This window comes from Xenopus tropicalis, chromosome 1 (assembly GCF_000004195.4).
Source record: "Xenopus tropicalis strain Nigerian chromosome 1, UCB_Xtro_10.0, whole genome shotgun sequence".
In the NCBI taxonomy this organism is placed as follows: Eukaryota; Metazoa; Chordata; class Amphibia; order Anura; family Pipidae; genus Xenopus; species Xenopus tropicalis.
Genome location: NC_030677.2, coordinates 188267913 through 188295522, shown reverse-complemented (window position 1 = coordinate 188295522; position 27610 = coordinate 188267913). Strand labels below are relative to the sequence as shown.

The 27610-nt window shown below is 39.5% G+C and overlaps 1 protein-coding gene across 1 annotated transcript; it reads left to right on the top strand.

The window, feature by feature from the left end:
* Positions 1 to 1108: 1108 nt before the first annotated feature.
* shisal2b (shisa like 2B) lies at positions 1109 to 26779 on the top strand. The gene is made up of 3 exons (XM_002934196.4): positions 1109 to 1390; positions 19478 to 19635; positions 26565 to 26779. The coding sequence occupies exons 1-3, from the start codon at positions 1197 to 1199 to the stop codon at positions 26690 to 26692; spliced, it is 480 nt and encodes a 159-aa protein (XP_002934242.1). The 5' UTR covers positions 1109 to 1196; the 3' UTR covers positions 26693 to 26779.
* The last annotated feature ends 831 nt before the right edge of the window (positions 26780 to 27610 follow it).

The following is a 27610-nucleotide window of genomic DNA, read 5'->3' as shown; positions in this document are numbered from 1 at the left end:
CAACAATAAATACAGATAGATACAATACAGTCACAATAAGTTAAGAGTCAAAGACACAAGAGGATGGAGGTCCCTGCCCCGTAGCGCTGTAATTGTGCTCAGTGGCTTTTCAAGCAAATTAGAAATATAACGAGACAGCAACAGAATTTGTCTGCATCAGAACTGAATTCCATGTTTAATAATATCATGTATTTTTTTTTGTTGTTGTTGCCGTTGCTACCTGTGCATTAAATGAAGTTCGGCCAGCCTCTCTACTTATTCCCACTGTTCCTATAGCTGCTAATCTGCCTTCGCCGGCTGGTTCTGTGCTGAAAGGCAGTTGCTGAGATACTACACTTGGATAATTCTCTATTCTGTTACAAGGGCTTCAGGTCTATTGAGAAAGGATCCAATTTAACCATTTCTTTTATCATTACCAGGGCTTTTGTTACCAGGGATTCTTTGTGCAAGTGTAACTGCTACTTAAAGCTGAATATTATTATATATACCTTCTATGACATGCCCCCCCTTTCCCTCTCTATATATTAACTTCCTTTATAAATGCTAATAGAGCACTTAGATGCAAAGAATTTTCCCTCTGCCATCTGTTATAGAAATGCATATACTGTACAGTGATGAAACATCTATTTTCAGTACCTTGCTCTTTAACACATTTTCCATCATGATCCCTGAACAGCTTTTTAATTAGAATAAAGCCAAATTAAATTAGCAGGAGCTATTCACTGAATTCATAGCTTTCCATACAAACCCAAGAATGCCGTATATTACTGGGCACCCTTTAGAGTTAATTACGCTTGAGAGCACTTCATTTACACCAAAGCATAATTTCCCATTCCATGAAGTCATCCAAAGAGTTTGGTTTCCTGGGAAGGACAGGCAAAAAATAGCTAGCTAAAAGAAATGAGTGCATTTGCATTTATAATGATAAAGTACTCAGACTGGGGGGGGATATGACTAAAGTAGTATCAATGCATACAGGGAACCTCCAGCAGATGGCAGTAATGAGCTACATGATGAAAGGTAGTGAGCATCTTTCTCTATTATAGCATTAAATGAAAGTATATAAAGAGCTATAAAAAAAGAGCTGCTGCAGAGTCAGTGAGGGGAAGGAAGGGGGAGGCAGAGGCGTTTTGGTGGCTCTACCTGGATACATTGTTGCTCACATTGCAAGAGAATATTCAGCTTCTCCCACCAAGATGCCAAGGAGTATGGCAGAGTCTTGTTCCAGTTACTACACAGCCAACAACACCTTTGTGGATACTTTTGGTTGTCCCAGGAAAGAAGATGGTTCAGACTTGATCTACTGCTGTGGTTTTGTTGACTTGAAATATTGCTGCAATGAGCCAGGGAACTACTTTCCATACAAGCATGGCTACATGTGGTCCTTAAGGTAAGCAACAAGCACAGCCCTGCCCTCAGGGGGGTTTATGGACACAGATGCAACTTATCATACACTGTGGCTTCATTCATATTTGTAGAACACAAACACTGGAAAAGGCACTGCTGAGAAAAATGTTACAGTCCATTTAAAAGTAAAATTTACTCAAATTCAAACTGATTTGCGGGGTAGAATTTGAGTAGCAATATTACATTTTCTAATGCAAATGTAAATATTTTTCCTATTTATTAAACTGAGTATGGGTCTTCTTGCGCGCAGATAATTTGTTCCATAAGTGTGACTTTTATCCATTAAAAGGGGTGTGAGATGGCAGAAACCATTATAACCTATGGGCAAAGAAGTGTAGAACGTTTTTCTGCTTTCTACAAAAATATCAGTAAAAAAGTCACCAGAATTTTCATATGTTTTATAGCATATCCATGGAAAATTCATATTTGGAAAAGGAAATATTGGGAAACTTAAGTATGTAAGGGTAGTAATTAGCCAGGGGGTCTGGGCTTTAACGTTACTTGGCCATGTTATTAATGTAAAATTGGACTGTCCAACCTATGGTCCAACCTACAGTCCTTCTACTCCCATTAACAGCTGAGGAGCCACAGGTAGGGTAACCATATGGTCAGGAGTTTAGCTGCCCTAACAATTATAGATGTACTTATGTCAGACTAGAGTTGCATATCTGTAATATGAGGCCAGGCAGAATAGAATTATTATTGCTGACTTTTTAATAATCCACTTAATAACATGGTCACTGAAATTTGGGGGCAGATTTGTGTGAAATAAAAATTCCTGTGTTACTACCAATTCGTAGTTTACATTTATTGTTACCCATTTGGTAAGTCCCCGCTTGAAGAGCATATTGTAAAATGTAACACAGTAATGCTTGGTCTTTTTGTTAGAGCTTAGCACTGCTACTAAACAGGGGCACAGGAGCATTTATATGTCCATGGGCAAACTCAGCACAATGTATACTAACACACACACATCTGTATATGGCATGGGGGTATCAGCGTAACCAGCAGTGTGTTGGGTTGGCAAGTTGGCAAAGAGAGACCCCAGCCTCCATGAAACATTTGCAAGTAAATGAAGTGACTGTGCCAACATACTCTATTAAATGGCATGGGTGCCTGAGTTTAACTCCATTATCATTAGATTCTACAGGAGCGAATACAGGGTACTTGCGATAAAACATATTCTCAGATTTTCTTTTCAACATTTTCAAGGTTTAATTGAGCAGATTTGAGCAAATTTCTAAAAGAACTGTAGAAAGTTGTGCAGAACTGTGTCCTACAGCTGTTCTACCACTACAGCTTTGAGCATACTGTATCTGTTGGGCAACCACAGCTAAGGAAATACGAAAGTTGAACAACTTGGGAGAAAACCCAACCTTAAATAAATAAAAAAATTAATTAATAAAATCAATATTAAATCAATAAAGGGCTCTTTTGTCCTGTAATAAACTATTCAGTATTGCAAGGACTGTACCAAGCCTGACTTGGGAGCCCATTCATCACACGTCCGCTGCGGTATGGGTGCAATTTATAGATATGACAGACTTTGTGTTATTTGTGTCTCTCCTGGAGATGGAAAATGATGGAAAACACAGGAAACAGCTGAATCACCAAATATTTCATGTAGGGATCCTGAAAAAAATCCATCAAGGTCATGTCTACGGCAAATGTATTGTCAGTGAACTGAGGAAACCATTCCAGGAGATGTAGGGTGATCATCATCCAACGTAATGATTCTCGTGCACCGAATACGAAGAACATTTTCCAATCATGTTATTTCTTACATATCACATTGCGCTGCAACTATTTCTGCCAATCACAGACTGGGGCGTTGCATTTATATTGTGAGTAATTGCATTTTTTTTTCATGGAAAATATAAAAGGAGAATTTGTCCCACACCATCCATACGCACGAGGTATATCTAGAGATGTCAGACAAGATGAAGAGCTTACTGGTATATAGTAAGGGAAATTATACAGAATGAGCCCAGAGGATGGAGTAAAGTCCATGGTGAGGCATCGTAGGAACCTCATTACTGTGAGTTGCGCATATTGGACAATGAAGTGGATAGTTTAGGACAAGGCATGTGAAGTGATGGTGTCCTACCATTTCTACTGTGTAGTTCCAGTTTTATTCAGTTGGTGGTGGGTTTACATATTTTGCCACAAATTCTGCATTGGCTTAAAATCTTCATGAAAATATAATAAAGCAGCACTGACTCTCCGCCATGGTCTTGGTCACGGCCTGTCTCTGCCGGCTGAATCAGATTCTGCACACCAGACTCTATTACTGCTGTCAGAGTGGCCAACCAATGACCCCCAACCCAGTGGATTTGGATCTCTCTACTGGACATCCAGTGATAATATTCTATGTCCAAACTGATTTCTGCAACAATCAAAAAGCCCTCTGTGCCTTAAGCACTGTGCAAGCAATATAGAGACAATACATTTTATGTTATAAATGGAATTAAATACTGTACATTCTCCCCCAAAGTCTTTTCAGCTTATTGTAATAAACATCACGCATTGTAGATACACACATTATTGTGTTCCTTTATTCTCTGATGTGTCCTTGGACCTATTGTTAGTGTAGCTGTAATACTGTGCTTAGGAGCTGGGTGACAGAGTGCACTAAGCCTGCACATTAACCCCTTATGTGCTAGCAGGAGATTGTGAGTTACTGTAGTGATTATATATAGAAGGTTGGGGGCCTTTTTAGAATGTGAGAAATTACAGGGTTACTGTAACTAACTAGTACAAAGATTATTCCAGTTGACTTCTTGGAGTGTATAAGAATTTTTTCAGGTGAATTGGAGAGGTTTCAGATCAGGTTTTTCTTCATCCGGTGGATCAAGCAGTAGTTACACAGGTTTCCCATGGACAAAACTCTTGTACGTTATGAATCTGTGTCTTTTTTCAGCCTCAACAACTGTTAGAGAGAGTGGGAATGGTGCCAGAGGTTGGGCTTATCCAACAACATTCTAGTAGTGAATACTGCTATACAGGTATGGGGTTTGTTATCCAGAAAGCCTTTATACAGGGTACTCTGAATAACGGGGAGGCCATCTCCCTTACAGTCTATGTTAAACAATTCAGATTTGTGAATATGATTCTGGAGATGATGACTGGAGAAGCTGAGTTTAGCCAGTTATTATGGGCTCATTTATGACCTGTAATCCCAATTGCTCAAATGTGCCCCTACAGTCTGTTTGAATGAATTGCAAGCAAGAGCAGCAATATATGCTGTGTAAGCCTGGAGCTGCCCTAACCTCAAAGGTTTGCAGGGTTCCCACTGCTCACTACTAGCCTAATGAATTGGGTGCAGACATCATTTTGATGCTAAGTGCCATAAAGGATGCCACCTGGAATTAGACATTTTTTTTGAAGGGGACCTGGGCCCCCAAAGTTACACCCCTGCCCTGGTTTATGCAATGTTGCTGGAATTATAATAAAAGGCACTAAGTTTGCCCAGGAGCAGTAAGCCATAGCAACCAATAAGATGTTTGCTTTTAAACAGGTGTCCAAAAATGCTACCTGCAGATAGGTTGCTATGGGTTACTGCTTCTGGGCAAACTTTGTACCTTTTATTATAATTCCAGCAGCATTGCTTTTAATACATATGGGGGTTTGTGCATTATCACAAGCCTTTGTTCTTAGTCTTTGCGCCTGTATTTTCCTTCCTAGATGCTGTATAGGGCAATCTCTCATAAACTGAAAAATGTAGTCTTGTGCTCCTTACAACAAAAGGATTGCCCCCTCCCAGGACCAGTACAGTGGGACCTTTATATGGGCCACCAGGCTTCAGATTTGCTTGCTCAAGGGCAGGAGGGTTGTAGGAACCCCTTTAACCCCCAGTGTAGAATATGCAGCCCTCCTGCAGCAGTCCAATGACATTTCTGATTTAATGAACTCTGATACCTTGGCCCTAAAGAGACCTACAGCACATAGCAAATGCATACATATTTAATTGGGTTTTTTCGTTATTGTGGCATGTATTTTCAAGGCTTCAGGGAAATAAGCCCATAACAATAACTTGCACTGCACACACAGAGGACACAAGCTGGGCTTTAAAATTAACTTTAAATAGGATGAACTGAAAGAAAATGAAGCTTAAATCAAGCTATTCTCTGAGGCCTTCCGGTGGCTGATTGCAAAGAACTGGAGTCATTCACAAGCAATTAGAATCTCCAGGCTTTGCCCCCCTCCCCAAACCTCACACTGTATCTTTCATTAGTTTTGGTAAATTGGCTTAAAAAAATAATTCCATCTCTAAATAACGTCCAAGAGTAAAATATAGCAAAGACTAAACGGATCTTACTCTGAGGCTGGAAATCATTACAATGCAAAATGTCACAAAATAGGGACATTTTCAGTTATTCTTATTACTTTGAGGTTTATTATGGCATTTGTGATATTACATTTTCAATTTCTCCCGCATTCAGTAGGTTGGAATTAAGGCAAAGGTGCAGCAAGTACAGCCTGCCACTTACTGGTTTCCTCTCGACATACTGGGCACTGAGGGGTCCCATGACCATGTGAAGGCCCAAGGGGTCGCCGGCTTTTTAGATACTGTAGGTCCTATAGTATCATAGTGGGTTTTAATATCATTACATGGTATTTAGGACTGGGGAGATTTTAGGGTTCATCGTCAATGTGCAAGGTAGGATACAAAGTGCCCACTCCTAGCTGCAAGAGGAACAGGTGTTTGGAAGCTCTGTATTCATAAGGGCTGGGTTGGGCATGGCACATAGGCTTCCTCTTATTAACATCATTAAGACGTGCAAGCTAGGGAGTGCAGCGAGCATATGAATCAGCTGGTTTTATGTTCAGTACAAGGTACAGATTGCACTCAAATCAGTCTTGGACTGAGGTGTGGGTTGCCCACCAAGACTGCCACCTGGGGGGGCCCAAGCACAGTTGCTTCACAGCTCAAGATTGCAGTGTAACTCTACCTCACACACCTGCACACATTGCTCTTTATTGAGATCATTGGGGGTGAAGGGAGGACCAAAAGCAGGACTGGGTTGGTGGGGCCCACAAGGGCTGGGGCCCACTAAGCTCTTTTTTCCGGTGTCCTAGTCCATCCCTGACTCAAATGCTCTGCCACGGGTGCTCTGTATTGGTACTTTATGTGGTTTTATGTAAGGGGGTTTATTTATTTATTTTACTTTTTTGACAAGTGCTTGATTTAGTATCATTCAATGTGGTATCAGTAACTAAAAGTTGCCATGTTGAACAACTAATCAGTTAACCAGATTCAGCATCATCTGAATCCGATTTATTATATTCTGTTCTGTAGGCAATATTGTCCATCATTCAGACAAGAACATTCAACCTTGTTGTCCTTTCAATTAAACTTCATAAAAGAGCCATGGGCCAGATAAGGATTGTACTTCCCAAGCAATTGTGGTTTTTAGAAGCGCTTGAACCGCCCAACCCACCCATCTGAAGAGCAACTTCTGAACACTCAGGATATTCATTAGTTTTTATTCTGCTTATTTTTTGCTGCTTATCCTGTTAATAGCTAATATTGGAAGACAGCGGATGTATGTTCTGTTACATTCTTGATGTGTTTATGTATAGTGTTCCTTTAGCCCACAATTTTGTATTTTATCTCAGAAATTCATACTCATAAGTAGCTGCTATCTCATTTTGGGACCCTAATTTGATGTAATTATCATATTCCTTTTTCAGTGATCCCCAACCAGTGGCTCAGGGGCAACATGTTGCTCCCCAACCCCTTGGATGTTGCTCCCAGTGGCCTCAGAACAGGTGCTTATTTTTTAATTTCTGGCTGGGAGGCAAGTTGTGGTTGAACAAAGCCCAGTATAATGTCAAACAGAGCTTCTGTAGGCTGCCAGTCCCCATAGGGGCTACCAAGTAGCCAATTATAGCTCTTATTTTGCACCTCCTGAACATTTTGTATGCTTGTGTTGCCCCCCCCCCCCCCCCCCAGCAATTTTTCATATTTAAATGTGGCTCTTTATGTTAAGTGCAGAAACTCTATAATTAGAGGAGTATAATTCACTGGCACATTCATAATTTTTATAGGATATGTCTCCTTTAAGTCTGCTATAAAATCAGTTAAGAATTAAATAAAACCAATAGGGCTGTTCTGCCCCCAATAAGGGGTAATTATATCTTAGTTGGGATCAAGTACAGGTACTGTTTTATTATTACAGAGAAAAGGGAATCATTTAACCATGAAATAAACCCAATAGGGCTGTTCTGCCCCAATAAGGGGTAATTATATCTTAGTTGGGATCAAGTACAGGTACTGTTTTATTATTACAGAGAAAAGGGAATCATTTAACCATTAAATAAACCCAATAGGGCTGTTCTGCCCCCAATAAGGGGTAATTATATCTTAGTTGGGATCAAGTACAGGTACTGTTTTATTATTACAGAGAAAAGGGAATCATTTAACCATTAAATAAACCCAATAGGGCTGTTCTGCCCCCAATAAGGGGTAATTATATCTTAGTTGGGATCAAGTACAGGTACTGTTTTATTATTACAGAGAAAAGGGAATCATTTAACCATGAAATAAACCCAATAGGGCTGTTCTGCCCCCAATAAGGGGTAATTATATCTTAGTTGGGATCAAGTACAGGTACTGTTTTATTATTACAGAGAAAAGGGAATCATTTAACCATTAAATAAACCCAATAGGGCTGTTCTGCCCCCAATAAGGGGTAATTATATCTTAGTTGGGATCAAGTACAGGTACTGTTTTATTATTACAGAGAAAAAGGGAATATGTTTTAAAAATGTAAATTATTTGATTAAAATGGAGTCTATGGGAAATGTCCTTTGCATAATTCGGAATTTTCTGGGTATTGTGCTTTCAGATAACAGATTCAATACCTGTACCCTAAAAATTCCCCCCTTACCTGACCCTCTAGGCTGCCTAGATTCCCCCTTATAAGGATCGACTACCTATACCCTCCCAATCCCCCCACTCCACCCATTTTTCCCTACTCCACCCTTTTCCCTGACCACTGTGCCCATTTCCCTGCCCCTTTGTGCTATCACCTCCTATTTCCCCACTGAAAGGTTACTATTTAATTACAAATAAGGTGGAAACCCTACCTACTAACTGCAAACTAACTGGGTGAGGAGAGAAAGGGAAGGTTTTCTGAGTGCATTAGTGATTGGCCTAAAAGGATCCAGTATCCTTCACACTTACTAAGGGATTATGCCTGAAGTGGTTACAAGCAAGTCGTGTTGGTAATTATTCTAGTTTCTTATAGTTTTAGAACAATACCAAATGGGGGGAGAACATCCAGGGAATGGAGGGCAGATTAGAGAAATATTGTAAGGAGGGAGCCTATTCTGCTCCTTTATTAATAATCTTGATGGCATTTATCCTAGTTACTGCTTCATGTTTCTAGATTAACTCTACCTTGATTGGTCAGCCGTAAGCAACTCTACCAATCAACACGGACTGAAGCAACACTAGACATTTACTTACCACATGCAGTGCACAGAGTTCAAGATTTGGCGGTTAGTCACCATTTGGTTTCACCCCAAAATATACCATGTTTTTCCCAGAATTCCAGCATTCCAGTTGCTTCTCTCCAAATCCGAGCAGTGTTGAATTTACCGATTTAGTTCAATACTAACCTAAAGACATAATAGCAATGTTAAATGATACAAAGTGGCAGATAAATAGAAATGTAGGAATTACATAATGATGGCACAGAGCTGGTTTCAGCCACATTAACATAAAATCATATGTGCTATTTGCAGATTGCTATCACCGCATTTGCCCATTATCTGGTTTCCTCTAAACATCATGATAATTATTTCTAACATTCGTTACAGTTGTTCCTTTTAGCTTCTTGAACATTTCATGTAGTTCTACTGATCCTCCATTAACCTTATTCATAAGTAACTGATTTCCGTGTATATTAATGCACAAGAAGATGAATGGGCTTATCGTACTGCAAAAAAGCAGTTTAAACTGAATTTCTTTTTTTATGCTGTATTATTCTTAGAGCTTTTTTATATTGGGGTATTATCCCAATCCCCACCCCAACCTTGGCACTTAGCAATGCTCACTGTGTAGGAGGTAGCAGGACTAAAGTGTGCCACTGACTATGACTTCCAGTCTGAATACAAACTCTGGACACATAAAATCATTTTGAGATTTCATGCAGCTGTTTTGTGAAGAACATCTCTTAATAAACCACTCTATTAAACTGTCTATATTGAACCCAAGAACTACAGTTGAGAACTCAAGAGCAGTGCTAGATTAAAGGGTACAGAGAGAGGACCAGATAAATGCCAACTATAATTTACTTCCTTGGCCTGTCCTTCACATAATTTTGGACTATTCAGCACATGTTGTACTTTACACATAAGGCTCTGCTATCCAGAGGGCATTGGCATACTTAAGCCTTTAACTGTCCACCAAAGCTCCATTTAATAAGGGCATCATTGTCTAGTTCCCCCCCCCCCACCCCGTGGCATAATTGGTAGTGATGGGCAAAATGTTTCACCAGGCATGGATTCACGACAAAATAATAGCCGTAGGCGACAAGAGAATAGCCGCGTGACGAAAGAATAGCTGCGGGTGACAAAAGAATAGCCACGGGCAACAATTTTTTTTTTGATGTGCAACATTTTCGCCGCTTCGCAAATTTTTCGCCGTTTTGCAAATCTTTTGAAAGATTCGCAAATTTTTCGGCAAAGCGAAACGGGACAGATTCGCTCATCACTAATCATTGGTCATGTGCTGAGGGGAGGGGAGAGGTTGGCAGCAATTATTTTAAGCAAGAGTTTGAAATGGATTTACATCCCACCTCAACTATTACAGTGTGGAACAATATAAGTAACATTGACTTATGGATCTTTATCAGCTACACTTTTGGAACCCAAGGCATTTAGTTTGTAACCAAGTGAACAGAAAAAGCTATTAACTTACAATTTACAATACAAATGTACACCATTCTATACTCTTCTTCCACTTAGCCCTTTTTCAGGACAGCTGTCCTAATCAATGGCACTTTGCATCAACAAATAACTGAGAACACTCTACTGCAGGCTAGATGATATAAGAACAGATCTATTTGGTTGCTATGGGTAACTGCACTGGGGCACCTATGTTAATAAATCAGCCCCTGAGTGCAATACAGATACAGAACATATTCAGTGTAGAAACTCCAGCTCATCTAGTTATGAGGTTGGTTTTGCTCAGCATTTGACATGGGAATGTCCCAGTAGTATTCACAGCGCATCAAAGCTGCAAATGTTAATTCTATATCTAATCATTCCCGTTTATTCACCTGGGATCATACTATTGATAACAAAGTTCATACTAAACAAGAAACTACTATGTGGAGAATAAATCATTTTTGTATGTCAGGAAAACAAATATACTGTCATAGTTGGCTTCAGTTCCTGCACATAGAGATTAAATCGTTTCATTGCAGCCTGGTTTATTATAAATTTCAAAGTGTTCATGTATATTTTGCATGGTTGGATCTGTAAGTCTGGGCTCAGAAAAAAAGGGGGAAAAAGATGCAGTTACTTGGTTTATTAAATCTGTGGGATTATTTCTAAACTGTCAGGAGTGACGGTAACTACAGAGTTCCCACAATGTGCTGCATCAAGATGCACAACCATAATGTGCCTACAGAATCCGGCGCAAAATCCGGCACAGGCGGCATTCTTTAGGGGACTGGGATTTCGTACTACAGGTATGGGAACCGTTATCCAGAATGCTCGGGACCAAGGGTATTCCAGATAAGGGATCTTTCCGTAATTTGGATCTCCATACTTTAAGTCTACTAAGAAAACAATAAAACATTAATTAAACCCAAATTGATTGTTTTACCTCCAATAAGGATTAATGATATCTTAGTTGGCATCAAATACAATGTTTTGTTTTATTACTACAGAGAGAAAAATAATCAATTTTGAAAATCTAAATTATTACATTAAAATAGAGTCTATGGGAGACAGGCTTTCCGTAATTTGGAGCTTTCTGGATAATGGGTTTCCGGATAACAGATCCCATACCTGTACAAGGAGTGCCGCTGTGCACTATGATTATGGGTTGCTTGCAGGGTGTCCCATTTCCTGGGATGCTCAGGAATTTCAGTAGAAGTAGATTAACTAAAACTCTAACATTTTTCTTTTTTTTTTTTATTCTAAAATTCGAATAAACTCGTTTCCACCAATGTCTCACATTTACTAAAAAGTCTGAACTGAAAAAGTCTGCAGAGAGAAAGTAACCATAAAGTTGAAGAACTTTAAATGTTTCCACTTGTAGTTTGAAAACTGCAGCTTTTTGAAATTGTCGCACAAAAAAACCAGTGTAAAAAATCAAAAAAATCAAAGTTTCAAAGCAAAAGAAGGAAAGGGAAGAGACATCTGCCATTAACTTGTACATGATCTCGACAGGTGTAAGCTGGCGAATTTTTGGATTCAAATTTTTAGCCGTTTTGGCGTATAGTAAATCATGAAAAAGGTGACACTTTTTTTCTGCAAAATTTTGGCATAAAAAAATCTGACGGTTAGTAAACAGCCCCCTTAGAATGATTTCACTCTATTACCCTCATAACAACTGTCACATCCCTTGAATTCTTCATGCTCCATGTAGACACTTTGTAAATCCTTACAGCACAACCATATCTTAATCCAACAGAATAGAAAGAGTAATATTGATGTTAAATCTAAAAATGTTTGTTTGAAAAAATACAGTATATAATTACATTGTGGTTTCAAAGACATTGGTTTGTCTGTTTCTTACAATATTTTACACCTTTGCTCTTGAAAAGTCAAGGAAGCTGCCTTTTTTCCTTATTCTTTTATTCTCTCCTACTTAATAAAGGCAGACAAGACTGAATAAATGTGCATTAAAACAAAGGCAGATGAGTTTTTCCTTCCCCCCATGTTTTCCACATAAAAGGTATCTCTATAATTTGAACAAAGGCCACGTGCTTCCTCAGATCGCAATGATATATATGGATTGGGGCATCCACCGTAATGTGCCACACAAATTATCTTTCCCCTTGAGTGATTTCCCTTATGTTACATGAAGGTGACTTGGATATTGAACCACTCGACTTAAATGCATAATTTACCATGGATGTGACAAATCAATATGGGCTATTTAGGGTCTGAAATATCAGGTTGCTTATTTCCAACATGTCAGCCACAGAGCTACTCGCCAAGATCGATACTAGCCGTTTTATTCCTGTTAAACTGCTAAACCAGATTAGCTTTCTAATATGTGTAGAGCATAAGTAATCACATGAGCGCAGATAATAGATTTAAGAGATGGTTCTGGTTCCAGATTACTCAGTTCTAACCCACAGGCAATTTGCTAAAGCAATAGCAGCCATACTGTAGGGTTCATCTACAAACACAAGTGCAGTGTCCAAAGCGTTATTTCACATACAGATAACCCTGTTTTTTTAAGTTCATTAATGACCCCCATTTTGTTTGCTCCCAAACACCAACACTTGTGGAAACTTGCTTTTCTAAAAGTCCAATGAGGTTATGGTCATACAAGAATCATATTACGGGAGCACAGTATTAGAAATATTAGTAATATGTTATGGTTTAATTGTTCCTTTCAAAGCAAAACCTGCTTAAATGATTTGATTAAGTGATGGTGCTAAGTGTAATTTACTGGGTGTTTAGGGGGTCATCACTGTGACATAAAGGAGCCAGTAAGGGGGACAAAGCATTAGATATTTCACCAAAGAAAAATTCAGTATAAAAGTAGCAAAAGATGCCCAGCTAAAGCTCCTCGGAGTTATGTAAATTACATAGTTAATTTGGGGTTAATAAAAAGACAAAAATCCCCCAGTACAGATACTGTACTTATACAGAGCTATCTATTCACTCACATATCTTTCTACATGTCTACCAATATCTATGCTAAATATAGATATTAGTATCACAATAGCCTTGGATACTCATCCAGGCCCCTCTTATAGGCATTAACAGAATCTGCCATTACCACATCTCTAGGAAGGGCATTCCATAACCTCACTGCCCTCACCGTGAGGAACCCCCTACGCTGCTTCAAATGGAAGCTCCGTCTGGGGGTGGCCTTGGATTTATTGATATTTTCTATGGGGAAAAAAGATTCTGCACTATCTGCCTATAATCCTCTCTAATGTACTTGTACAGAGTAATCATGTCCCCTCACAAGCGCCTTTTCTCTAAAGAATAAAACCCCAACCTTGACAGTCTAACCTCATAGTTTAATCCATCCCTTTTACCAGTTTACCAGTGAAAACCCTAAAATCTAATTTTTCCAATTTCTAAACTCAAGTTTCCAAGGTTTATCTAACAAATTCTCAAAAATGTAAATGGTAAAAATTGGCAGGTAGAACAAGCTGAGTTTCTATATTGGTTAATGGGAGTTGTATATTCAGAATTCAGGTTTTCTTATTTTTCAAGATAATTGAAGAGAACAATGTGATTTTTGTTACCATTGAGTTTTGTATCCATGAGCTAACACAATCGAGAATTTAGTTTAATTTTAGTTTTCAGCAATAGAAAAATGGTAAATTCACACTGGTAAAGAGGCCTACTCATGTTGGCACATAATAAATCTATATCGGTTTACAGTTACATGACAGACTATAATTAATCTTTATTCCTGTCATTTGGTTTTAGCTGTCTTTTTAGCAGAAAAGAAATGATCCATTATTGTTTTGCAACCCGTCTTCCTGGAGAATATAAGGCTGATGCCAGATGTGGCGTTTTTACGCTGCGTATTTTCTAATTCTCTCAGCGGCTGAAAAACGCCCGATATCATCATCCATAGAAATAACTTGAAAAGACTCGAAGCAAACCACACAATGCATAAATACGCTAGAAAACGCCTTACCACGGATTTTTCAAGCGTTTGCCGAAATACGCCAGTATATGCACAGCAACCTATTCCTATGTATACACAAAGGCAGCTGCCAGACCTAGCGGAAATACGCTGCGTTTTTTACTATTTTGCACTATTAGCACCATGGAAACGGGATTTGCTACATCACCAGTACTAGGCTGAAAAACGCCATAGTCAGGGGCTGTGTGGCTTGTGCAGCGTTTTTAGGCTGAGAAAATACGCAGAGTAAAAACGCTATGTGTGGCATCAGCCTAAAAGCTTAATAGATAGTGTCATCATATGCCATCATTTCCCTACACTATTAAATAATGATGTGTATAATTTTTGTTTTGTTACTAAGTAAATACAGATTTAATAAAAATGTTGCCCAACCACTTTTGAGTATGTTTTTTTTTGTTTTTGCAGGTAACCCAGCAACTTTTATGTTTTATTGACACACACAACTTGGTGAGGAATTTATCGTTCAAAATGGTCTTTACACAAAAAGAATCTAATTAGTAAAAATAGAGGTGTCACTAAAGGTGTAACGATGGGTGAAAGGAGAGACCCACTGTGCCATGCAACAAGATGAAACCCCAGGTCTGCCTTTGATTGGTGCCTTTGATAAAGGTGGCTACGGGAACGTGTATGACAGGCTGGTCAAAAAAGATTTGGAGAAATTATTTGCAAGGATTGACTATCCATTTGTCTTAAAAGTAGAAAGAAGTGCTACAAGGATTAAAGGATAATACTAACATTATGATCAAACAGGCAGATAATGGGGGAGTGTAGTAGTCATGGATAAAGGTGGTTATCTTGAGATGGATAAAGAACAGACCAATAACCATACAAGGTATAGGATTTTTAGTAGACCCTGTATTTATCTTCAAAAATGTGATGGAATAAAGTAAGTTTAGACACCTTTGGAGGTATATGAATGCTAACTATATCAATTTCAAATTCACACCCAATATAAGTCAAACTGCTTTTATGTTTTGGGGTGTAGAATTGTACAAAATGGAAGATAGGATCCAGACCAAAATCTTCTTTAATGAGACTGTAACAGATCTGTGTCTGCAATGGCTAATCACAACCCAGCCTGGATCAAACATATTCCATACACAGAATTAATAGAATCCAATGGAACTGTACAGATAATACAGAATATTTTTTGAGGAACAAGCAGAGCAGTTTCTGGAAAAGGGTTGTAAAATGGAAGTACCTGTAACAGAAGGAGCATTAGAAAAAGTCCAGAAGGAAGAAAAAAAAGGTTTTATTGAGGTACAGGGCATCTGATATTTTATTAAGAAGACTGAACCATTAGCTAACATTGAGTGGAATGCTTGAAGCACTTTGTAGACTCAGGCACTCAATGGATGTAATTGGAGCTGCTTGCTGTGGATATATAGAGATTTAGGTAGAGAAAGGCAATAGGGTTACACTGTACCCATAATGCCTACATCTTTATTCATGTAGGCATTGAAGTAGCGCTCTTTGCATGGTGTTGGATTGTGTTTAAACACTGTATAGGCCCAAGGGTCAAATGTTCATATCAGCATTTACAGGAATATTACACTATAATTACACTATCATTTCTTTTTTTTCTCTCTGCCAATAATGCCGATGAATTATGGCTACATTATCCTTGAAGTTTGAGGAGGACTTGGTTTAATGTGGATTTGTGGTTTTATTTCTGGTGTAAACAGAGTGTTAAGTGCCACAGCTCTTTACCAAGCATTTTGCATCAGTTTCCAGCATGGATTTGCCATTGGATCATGCTCCAAAGTCAACAGCAAGTCAACATGCAATTTATTTTACAATATTTTTTTGTAATTTATTAATGAATATGTAAACATAGAAAGAAAAAGAGAGGGTATATTGCATATTGTATAAAAAGGAGTAAGAGCATATGATCATTATTGAGCCATAAATTAATTTGTATCACGACTCCTCAAGTCTTAAGTCTAAAAAAATCATTAAAATATTAAATGAACTCAATAGGATTGTTTTGCCTTGAAATAAGGATTCATTAACCTTAGAATCAAGTGCAAGGTACAGATTTCTTATTACACAGAAAAGGAAAAGCATTTTAATATTTATGAATTATTTGTTTAAAATTGGGTCTATGGCAGATTGGCATCCAGTAATTTGGAGCTTTCTGGATAACAGGTTTTCGGTTAATAGATCCCATACCTGTAATTGGTGGAGGTAGTCTTTACAGTTAACATCATGTACCAGAAGAAAGAAGCAGGATATGAAATGAGAGAAAAAGAAGAAACCCAGCTGATAACATAACATCATGGGGGGATGATACGATTTCTTAGTTGCAAATACATAGAGGTCCTATCCAGGCCAAATTCTATCAAACCTTGGTAATGTCCCTCATAAGGTAGCCATATACTATAAGATCTGCTGCTTTGGCAAAGTCACCAAACAAGCAGATCTTTTCCCCAATAAGCCTATATAAGGTCGGTGATACCAGGCTAATTCGATCATTTGGCCCCAGGGACCAACGATGGAATTACAACAACAGGTGTAGGAGCTGTCAGATCAAGGACCGAATCAATGAGCCGATGTGGCCCTAAATCCAACAGGAAAATCAAACCTATCTGATTGACACCTGGCCAATCGGTCAGAAGGACTTAAATCAGCAGCTTAAATCTGCCCGTGTACCTTTAGTCTAGTTGTCATATTCTCCATGTCTCTCATATCTGACATGCTGTGTACCACCTCAGCTTTTGAAGGTGAAAGAAGATCTTTTCAGTTATGAGTAAACAAGAGTCGGCACGCTATTAGGATCTAGTTCAGGAGCCTTTGTTCACCGGTAGTATAATGATCTAATGGTTTCCCAACCAATGTAAAGAGAATGTATAATCTGACTTCTTGGAAGAAAACTCTATGCAATAATTATTCTGTACAGTTCCCAACAGTTGGGAGGGGTTGGGGTGCATATTATGTAACTTATCAGGGGGTATAGTAGTAAAGAAATGGGTTTAATAAATACTTTCTAGTTGCAATCACACAAGGACAAGACTATAGAAATGTAAATGCAATTCAATAGCTGAAATGGCTTGGTGATTACAAACTACTTTCAGTTTTCCCCCATGCCATGGGTAGGGCTCCAACGCCTGCCTGTTTTCCCATTTCATAACATATTGCCAGATAGTTTGAGGTCAGGTTGTTAAACATCCTGGTTTCGTTGCAATGCCCTGGTTTTCAGAACCTGTTCAAACAATAAATAAGGGGTTTGTTTGGTGAACAGTTGCTGTGAAATCTTTAAATACCTGTCACTTAGGTTGTTAAAAGGTTAATAGTAAGGCTGCAGCATCCCCTTAATCATTTGGGATTCCTTCTCCTCCTCCTCTAACCCACTGGGCCCCCTCCCTCAGGCATTTGCTTTGGCTGTTGGCTTGAGGGCATGCTTAGTAGGGATGTAGCGAACCTCAAAAAAAAAGTTCGCGAACTTCCGCCGAAAATTGCGAATATTCGCGAACTTTGCGAACCCCATAGACTTCAATGGGAAGGCGAACTTTAAAAAATAGAAAAGCCATTTCTGCCCAGAAAACTGATTTTAAAGTTGTTTAAAGGGTGCCACGACCTGGACAGTGGCATGCAGGAGGGGGATCAAGGGCAAAAACCTCTGAAAAATTGACACACGCCGTTTTTCGAAATGATCGGTAATTTTGCGACTTTTTCGTATTTTCCGGCGCTTTCGTAAAGTTATCGTAAGTTTTGCGACTTTTTCAGAGCTTTCGTAACGTTATCGTAAGTTTTGCGACTTTTTCGGAGCTTTCGTAACGTTATCGTAAGTTTTGCGACTTTTTCGGAGCTTTCGTAACATTATCGTAAGTTTTGCGACTTTTTCGGATCATTCGTACCGTTATCGTAAGTTTTGCGACTTTTTCGGATCATTCGTAACGTTATCGTAAGTTTGCGACTTTTTCAGATCATTCGTACCGTTATCGTAAGTTTTGCGACTTTTTCGGATCATTCGTAACGTTATCGTAAGTTTTGCGACTTTTTCGTACCGTTATCGTAAGTTTTGCGATTTTTTCGGTGCCGGCGAACCCAAATTGCGAACATCACGAAAAGTTCGCGAATTTGCGGACTTGCGAACACCCGATGTTCGCGCGAATTAGTTCGCCGGCGAACAGTTCGCTACATCTCTAATGCTTAGTCCTCGTTAACTCATGTTACTAAACACACCCTCCATTCTAGCAGCCAATGAAGAGACGCCATTGCTGTTTCCCTTAGAAACTCTGTGTAGCTGTCTATTATTTTTATTCCTAACCTCCTCTCCTGAGCTAAGCTTAACAATTACAAAGCTCAATCCAAGCATAACTTTTTTTCTGCCTGTGTAAGCCTGCATTCTTTGTTAGCATGAACTTTACAGCTTACATGTGATGTCTGCAGATGTAAATGTCACTGATGATGACAGAGAGAAAATGGCCACGGGGTAAAAGCCGCAATTTGTTTTAGTAAAATGTGATGATGCTGGTAAATGGAGGGGATAAATTCAATACAAATTATGTGGTTTGGGTGGGGGATATGTGTCCTACATGGCAGGAAAATGTTGGGTTTACATGAACTTAATCTTGATAACATTATGAAGTTAAGGTGGATGTAAAATTTGTGCAGTTTGCTGAAATTGTTGGTTTAGATAATTTCTTCCCCTTTATGCCCCATTTCTCTACATTCTTACATTTGAAAAAGCCCTACCAATAAGACAAGCAACTATTTAATTCATTATGGAATCTCTTGCCCAGGGCTAAGCTATCTTTGTTTGGAGCTAGAGCTGTCATCCTTGGTTTTCTGTTTCTCAAACAACCAACACATGGGCATTGACTGTTCTTTTTTCACACTGAAAATGTTATTCTCTGATAGAGACCAGCCCTGCCATTATAGCAGCAGGTAAATTGCATATTTTAGGGGAAATTTCCATGAGTAAAAGCAGCTCAGCATTTGTTTCCATGGCACCTTTGTCTGACAATCTTGCATCTGTGTATCTAATAATTAGGTTGTTTGGCAAAAGGCTAAAGTAAATATATTTTAGCATCTATAAATATATTTACATTGGGGGATTAGTCTCTCTCCATCATGCAAAATTCATCACAAATATCCCAAAGGTTAAATAGAATCAGTTAATAGCAAAGCTGATTCCTTTTCCCATCCCATTGCTGCATGTTGCACATTCTGATTGAGTGAATTGATTGTTTCTCCTTGCAGTGTAGGAGCCCTGATTGGCCTGGGAATCGCGGCCCTAGTCCTGCTCGCCTTTATCGTCAGCGTGTGTGTGCTCTGCTATTTATTTCTATACACAAAGCCACAGAGAATAGATTCCGGTTTGAAACTGCAGCGTGTAGGATCTGCAGCTTCACATGGAGGTAGGTTCAAGCAGGTACTTAAAACAATGGAAATATTAATATGTAATAATCATGATTACAGGTAAGAGATCTATTATTAGGAAACCCATTATCCAGAAAGCTCTAAAATACAGGAATGACATTTCCCATAGAGTCCTAGTTCAGAAAATAATTCTTATTCTTTAATGATTTTTATTCTGACCATGAGATAGTAGCTTGGACTTAGCTTGGATAGCTAAGCTATGAAATCCATGTTTTTAATGTTTACTTTTTTTATTGACGTTAAAGGAAAACTATACCCCCAGATTGAATACTTAACTAGCAGATTTATATCTGTTATATCATATTAAGTGGCCTATTAAAGTATCTCACAAAACTGGATTATATATATACACAGCTCTGTCCATTAATTGGCTGATGTAACATGTACTGTATGTGTACCTTGGTTTGTTTGTGTGCAGCATATATCGTATGATCCCAGGGGGCGGCCCTTAGTACTTAAAATGGCAGTTTTTTATTTTAGGATTACCCAATGGCACAAACTACTAAAAAAGTATATTTTTATGAAAATGGTTTAATTAGATAAAGCAGGGATATACATATAGGCTGTTTTATGTGATATATTTTTATAAAGACCTACATTGTTCGCTGGTATCGATTTCCTATAAGGTAAAATACCTTTTCAGTTTAGCATCTGTGTGTATGCATGTCTGCTCCATTTTACATCGGTGAGCTTCCTGCTTTGGGATTCACATTGGTGCATAAGTCCTGGGGGCACCCAAACAGTTCCAAACCCAGGCACACTACTAAAAATCCAGGTGGGCCCCGGCTCCCCCTGCCCGCCCGCTCCTGTCCTGACGCGTTAATTTTACGTGCTCGGGGGAGGATGTCGGGTGGGGGGGGCCCTGCGAGGGAGGTTAGGGGGGCCCCTCTGGGGGGGGTGGCTATGGGCGCGGGCACCTACAGGGCCCCTGCAGCGGGAACCCCGGTGGGCCCTTCACCCCCCAGTCCGGGGGTCCTGGTTCTGCTGAAGTGATTGCTATCAGTCGGAGCTGACTAATACAGTATGGCTTGCTTTGGAGCTGTTTGGGTACCTTCAGGAATGATGGCACCTACAGTATAAGTATTAATATGCATGAAATAGGTACACAGATGCTAAATCGAAATTTTCATTATTCTTTTATAGGGCTGAGATGTTTATGGTGCACTCTACAGGGATGGTTCATCATTCACATCAGCCTTGGTCCCCCTGGAGCTTACAGGCTAGGTGTCCTGTCACATTTATACAACATGTATATACAGTGGGGTCAGTTTCATCAGGCGCCAATAAACCCCACACAGGACTGGCAAGCACACTGATCTTTAACATATTCATTGGGGGCTCCAATTCATTGCATAGACTGATTGAGCCATAAAGCATTTACTGATTACGCCATAACTAACTAATAAATAAGATGAAGCAGACAAACCAGCAGCTGTATAGCTTATAACGCAATGCATATGATCCTCTCCGGCTGTGCTGTTCCTAATGTGCACTACAGTAAGAGTAGTTCAACTGAACCCAAGAAATACAGGGAAAGTGACAACCACCCAACCTCCCCTTCATAGTTTTATTTTATCATTATCTATCATCTCAGCATATTACAGATCCCCACATAATACTCATTGAAACGAGGTGCCAAGTTTTTATGCAGCCCCAGTGACTTTAAAGCGGTTGCTTATCTTTTTAGTATGTTATATACTATGGAATGGCTAATTCTAAGCAACATTTCCATTTTTCTTGATTTTTTCTTTTTAAAGTTTTTGAATTATTTGGCACCTTCTTCTGCCTCTTTCAGCTATCAAATGGAAGGGAGGAGAGGTCACTGACCCCAGGTGCCAAAAAAATGACTGTGAGCTTACAATTTATTTTTATTGTTACTTTTTATTACTTGCCTTTCTATTCAGGCCCTTTTGTATTCATATTCCATTCTCTCATTCAAACCAATGCTTGGTTGCTAGGGTAACTGCTGCAATTGCAAATTGTCTCAAAATATGGCTCTCTACATCATACTAAAAGTTCATTTGAAGACAAACAACACCTTTGATTACTAACCTGGCATGCCATACGGGTGCTCTTCTTTTCTAAAAACGTTTTCTATGAATTTCCCAGTGGGACACACTTGGCCAGCACATGTGTGCAGTATAGTCATTTATATTGTGCGTGTATTGATCTACAAAAAAGGAACAAAGGCACACTCCACTCCAATTCTTCAAATAAAAAGATAAGAAGCATTGGAATGGAGTGTGCCTTTGTTCCTTTTTTGTTGATGTTTACAAGTACGCTCATTATTGCAGCTGAGCAAACATAGTGCACCTCTTCATTGGCTTTAAAAAATATCTATTTTTATAAGAAAGGGGTTTATATTGTGATTATGCATGTATTGACCCCTATTGACTCAAGGGAATGCTGGGAAATCCAATGAAAGTTGTAGCAAGGGAAAAGCAGGGCTGGTGCATTTTTGTTAAAGACAGGCAGTGCTGGCCTAGGGTCCCATGATAGTGAATAGTGCTTCAGTAATTACAGTCATACCTTCTATAATAAAACGATTGGTAGTTGAAGTTTTGACCCTACTATTGCTTTTGTATTTCCCTTCCCACCACCTAGCAGAACCATAGATAATAAAATGAAATCACCTCTCAACCGTACTGTTGGTGGCTTGTCTCCTTCATTTTATTTATGAGGCAGTTATGGCTCAATCATCAAATGGTTTATGACTCCATCAATTTATGTGACCGCTGGGAACCCACAATGAAAACCATAACCTATGCTACAAGATCAATGTTCTTGGCAGACACCGGAGACACAAGATAAAAAGAATTCTCTCTGTTAATGACACCCTGCTGTTAGACTTGCCAATCATAATGGGTCGGGGAACTAAAGAAAACCATTTTTGAAAGTCCTCATTTTTTACTGTATATTTAGTTGGAAATGTCTAGATAGGGTTCATAAAATGCTTTTATTATATCAAAAGGAAGGTGGCTTGAAATGTTATCAAGACTTTGACTCTGAGCAGAGACCAAATCATGTTAGATCTATCTTATAAGTGGGGTGTAAGTGAACTTACACTGATGTGAAGTGAAAATGCAGATTTATTTTGATGTTTGTTTACATTTAATCCTTTACTTGCCAGCCGATTTGGCCACTTGCAGTATTGCCAGACCATTTTTGAACATTTTTGCACTTGAGGGGTTTTTCCTAGGGGGTACTTTTATCGTTTTATAGGGACAACCCAAGCTTTCAAAATATGCTAGACTTTTTGTGTAATTTCACTTCCGTAACAAGATATAGGTTTCTAAATGTCTATAAATGAAGAAAAATCATTTATTCCGTAATATAATATATTCCAATCCAAAATTAGTTCAACTCCAAAAATCACCTGAGTACTTTTACTTTGCAGCATATTATCTCCTACAGGTCATTAGGTAATCATATAAAACACCATAAATATGTCTACCGAACAGATTAATGCCCACTACACATAGGTTTATCAAAGCACATGGCACTTAGAGACCCCAAATATACCTTGTGCACACTAATTTCATGGCTTACCTTTACCTAATTCATAAACACACAGCAGTTTTATGTGGGGTAAAAGCTGCAAAAAAGAAGGGTGAGCCCTGAAAACCATATATTTTTGGAAAGTACACATTCAGACAAATCCTAATTGGGTAAATATTTCTTTCTACCCCAAACTACCAGATGGCAAAGCTTTCCTAAAGTTAGCAGTTTTAATGACATTTCTGAAAATCGCCTACAAATGCTGCACTTTGCCTTATTTATCTTGCACAATTTTTTACAAAGGCAAATATGAACACCAGGGATCTACTGAACAGATTGATGCCCAATATGCATAGATATACCAAACTATGTGGTGTGTACAGACCCCATGTATCTTTATATGAATTATCTCGCCTGTCAACTCAGTTTCTGCAAACAAAGCCCCGGACTGCGTATTATGTATCATAAAACCCCCTAACTGTACAGAGACCCCAGAAAACCATATATTTTTGGCAAGTACTCATTCTGACAAATCCAACATGGGTAAAGATGCCTTTCTATACCAAAGTGCCTAGCTACAAGGTTGAATGCACCTGGGAAACTAACAACATGGCTAGCTCCATGTCAAATTTCAAAATTAAATCTAAAAAAATCCTCTTTTAAATACAGATTTCAGTGCAGTGTTCTGCTGAAGCAGGACTATTTACTGATGCATTTTGAAAAAAAAAAAAACATGTTTTCCCATGACAGAATCCCTTTAATGAATGCAGTTAATAAGTGCAGTATTTACATTCCTCTTAGGTAAATAAGCCCTAAGGATACTTGGATAAGCACACAGAGGAACTGCCTTTGCACGGCCTATCTGTATAACAAGCACAGTGTATACAGTCAAAGAATATGGGTGCATGAAGTTTGAATTGATTTTGTGCAAATTATTTGAAAGCATTCTATTTTATCTTTGTGGAAATACACAAATACAAAATTTACTAACTATGTTATGTGAAATTGAAGAAAATAGTCCTGTTGATTCTTTGTTGCTATTGCAGCATGGTAACATTCCTGCTGACACGTTTACCCATTTGTTACTAGAGGTTCAAAATGCACGGCTGGAAGGACTCAAATAATGGCTTGCTTCTGATCTGTACTCATCCTGCAATTCAGAATAAAACGCTCATGTATGGTAAATCCAATAATAAACGATAGGGCTATAGTGTATACACTGCTGAATAAATGTTAAGAGCCAATGAAGGAAACCGTACCTAAATAATTATATACATTGCCTTGCAGTATGGAAGATAAAAATTGCTACCATACAATAGGCAAACTATTACTGTCAACGATGAGATTAGCCTCTTTTTCCTTCTCTCCCAGATAGCCTAGTGTTATGTTGTTTTATTGAAATGTTACATCAATTTGCTACATTTTTTCCATTAGGCTTCAATTTTGAGCCATTTTGCCTCAATATTATTAGGTGCACAGTAATAGCCTTTTGCCTCACTGCCAGTGCCATTTGCTTGACTTTAATCCAGTTGCTGTATCCGTAGATCTGTGCCATGCAACTAATGCAGACATTTGGGGCAGCTTAGCAGAAAGTGAAATGACAGCTGGCCTATAAACAAGGCCACTTAAGCACACATTATAGATTTGGATTCCCTGTACAGACGCAGCTTGCGCAGAGATACATCTCAGAGGATAGAACAGGCCAGGATTTCATATTACCCAGCCTGAGTGGAGCGTATGTGCTGTAATAAGTGATTTGTGCCTCTCTCATTAACTGTCTCATTAACTTCTTGGCTGCTTGCTACATATATACCCTTCAACGTGCCAACTGACGTGTATATATCAGGTATTGCCTGTAAGTAGCATGACCTTGCCAAATGAGCGGATCTTACAGTGTATGGCCACCTTAAAGGAGAATGCAAGTCAAAATGTAAAAAGCATACTGCCCAATAGTCCTCCTATTGTTTAGTAAAAACGCCACACTTTTGGCTCACCTAATCAAATATTTACTCAGTCACACTTACTTCACATTTTCTAGAACAGGCAGCCATCTCTAAAAAGGTATTCTCCCTTCCTTTCCCTCCTTGCTTCATACTGCACATGTGTTTCATTCCCTCCCCCCCTCCCCTCTGCCAGATCCGCTTCTGATTGGCTGGTGGGCATGTGTAGCTCAGAACAGGAGACAGGATCAAGTTACACACATGCTCAGAGAATAGGAAGGCTGCCGCTGGCACCTACAGGAAGGGGAGAGAGATTTCAGTGATGTCACTGTAGGCTTCACACTGCTGTAGGCTGCCAGCACCATATCTCAGAGAAGCAAGCAGGGATCTGGGAATTTAGATATGCAGTAAGTACTTAAAAAGAATGCCTTTAGACTTACTTTTAATTTATATTAACCTTTCATTGTCATTTAAAGGGGATTTTCCGTGAAAATTATCATTTAATATAAGCTTCATCACCCTGAAATAAGAAATTTTCTAAATATAATCCATAAAAATTAAGAAGTCACTCTTCATTCTGCCCTTCTCAACAATCTTTTTCTCTCTATGCAGGCCCCTTTTTTAATTTCTTTGCCCCAATGAAGACCCTTTATTGGGTTGAAACACGTTGGGCTTTGTTCCTTATGATATGATTTTGTAATTAATACATTTTCTTTTTGTATTTATCTGAGTGTGCAGATACTTTTTTCATTTGCAAAAGTGAAGGATCAGCAGAGGGATGATTCTGAGGTGCAGGGCCGGAACTAGGGGTAGGCAGAAGAGGCAGCTGCCTAGGGCGCAACGATTGAGGGGCGCCAGGCAGGAGCCTCTCCTGCCTACCCCTAGTGCTACTTTGTCATTGCCTCCGCCGCTTGTCATTAGCGGCGGAGGCAATGACCGATCTAATCGCCCCGCCCCCCTTGCACTGCCTCCTGTGCTTTGGTGCACATGCGCCGTTCGGGGGGGCGGGGAGGTGGGCAGAGTTGGCCAACCGGGTTGCCTAGGGCGCCTGGTCGGCTTGGCCCGCCCCTGCTGAGGTGAATATCTCTTGAGCGGAACAGCTTTAGTTACCTATGTACTGTATATGGCAAAGATTGTGAACTGTTAGATTTGTGAACAAGCCCTTTATTGGTGTTCCTTGTCTCCTGTCATACAAGCATTCGCAGGTCTAAGTTAAGAACCATGACTGTGTCTGAAAAATGAGCAACATATGAAAATGCTAAATTTATCTCATTTGAAATCAGAAGGGTAATATTAGTTCTGGAATAAGGCACTTAACTGCTTTTCTTACTAACAAATAACAATGAATATTTGTCTTCCCCTCCCTTCCCTCCCTTTTTCCTTTCTGTACCCTCTCCCCATAAATGCAAAACGTTAAAAAAAGAATTATAAAAAAAAAAAAAATAAAACAATGAATATTTGTCTTTCAGAAAAAGTAAAAAAAAAGGCCAAACCCGTCGGTGCCGATAAACGTGCGAGCGAAACCTTTCCTGAGCCCGACAGGAACGTGCAAGAGAAGCTCATGGAGATTACACAAATGAACACCACCAAACTGTAACGCGCCAGAAATGTTTGTCTTTTTCTACTTTTCTTTTTGAAGTGCCTGCACAATGTTAATTATTAAATAAATGTATAATGAAAGATTCGTTGTGTCCCTTTCTGAAGAATTTTTTGACTTGCAGAATAGTTATTGTGCCAATGTGGAGCCTGAGCGCTGTTACCAAGAGTTGCTAATTGCGTTCTTAACGATGGGAAACATTGCCAAGATTACAAGAACGTATTGAGCCTTTTATAACTGCATGGTTCCAAACTCCTTTCACTTCTCTATGTCTGTGTTTTGGGGGCACGCCCCTTCGTCAGACATGTCTGACGAAGGGGCGTGCCCCCGAAACGTTACATGGTTTGCTACTATTAAAATCAGCAGGGTTTATCGTGCTAAAACAAATCCTGTTGTGCCGGTATTTTGTGCTATTTGGATCGTGGTGAAGAGTGCCGATGTCTCTCTAAATACTGTGCACCAGGTGGAACAGAGTGGAAAGGCCAGGGTGTGCTGGTGAGTGTGGATTGGCATATATATACTCTGCAGCTCCAACCCGGCCCAAGGAAAACCTCCCATAGGGCTCAATGGCACTCTGCAGCTCCAACCCGGCCCAAGGAAAGTCTCCCATAGGGCTCAATGGCACTCTGCAGCTCCAACCCGGCCCAAGGAAAGCCTCCCATAGGGCTCAATGGCACTCTGCAGCTCCAACCCGGCCCAAGGAAAGTCTCCCATAGGGCTCAATGGCACTCTGCAGCTCCAACCCGGCCCAAGGAAAGTCTCCCATAGGGCTCAATGGCACTCTGCAGCTCCAACCCGGCCCAAGGAAAGTCTCCCATAGGGCTCAATGGCACTCTGCAGCTCCAACCTGGCCCAAGGAAAGTCTCCCATAGGGCTCAATGGCACTCTGCAGCTCCAACCTGGCCCAAGGAAAGTCTC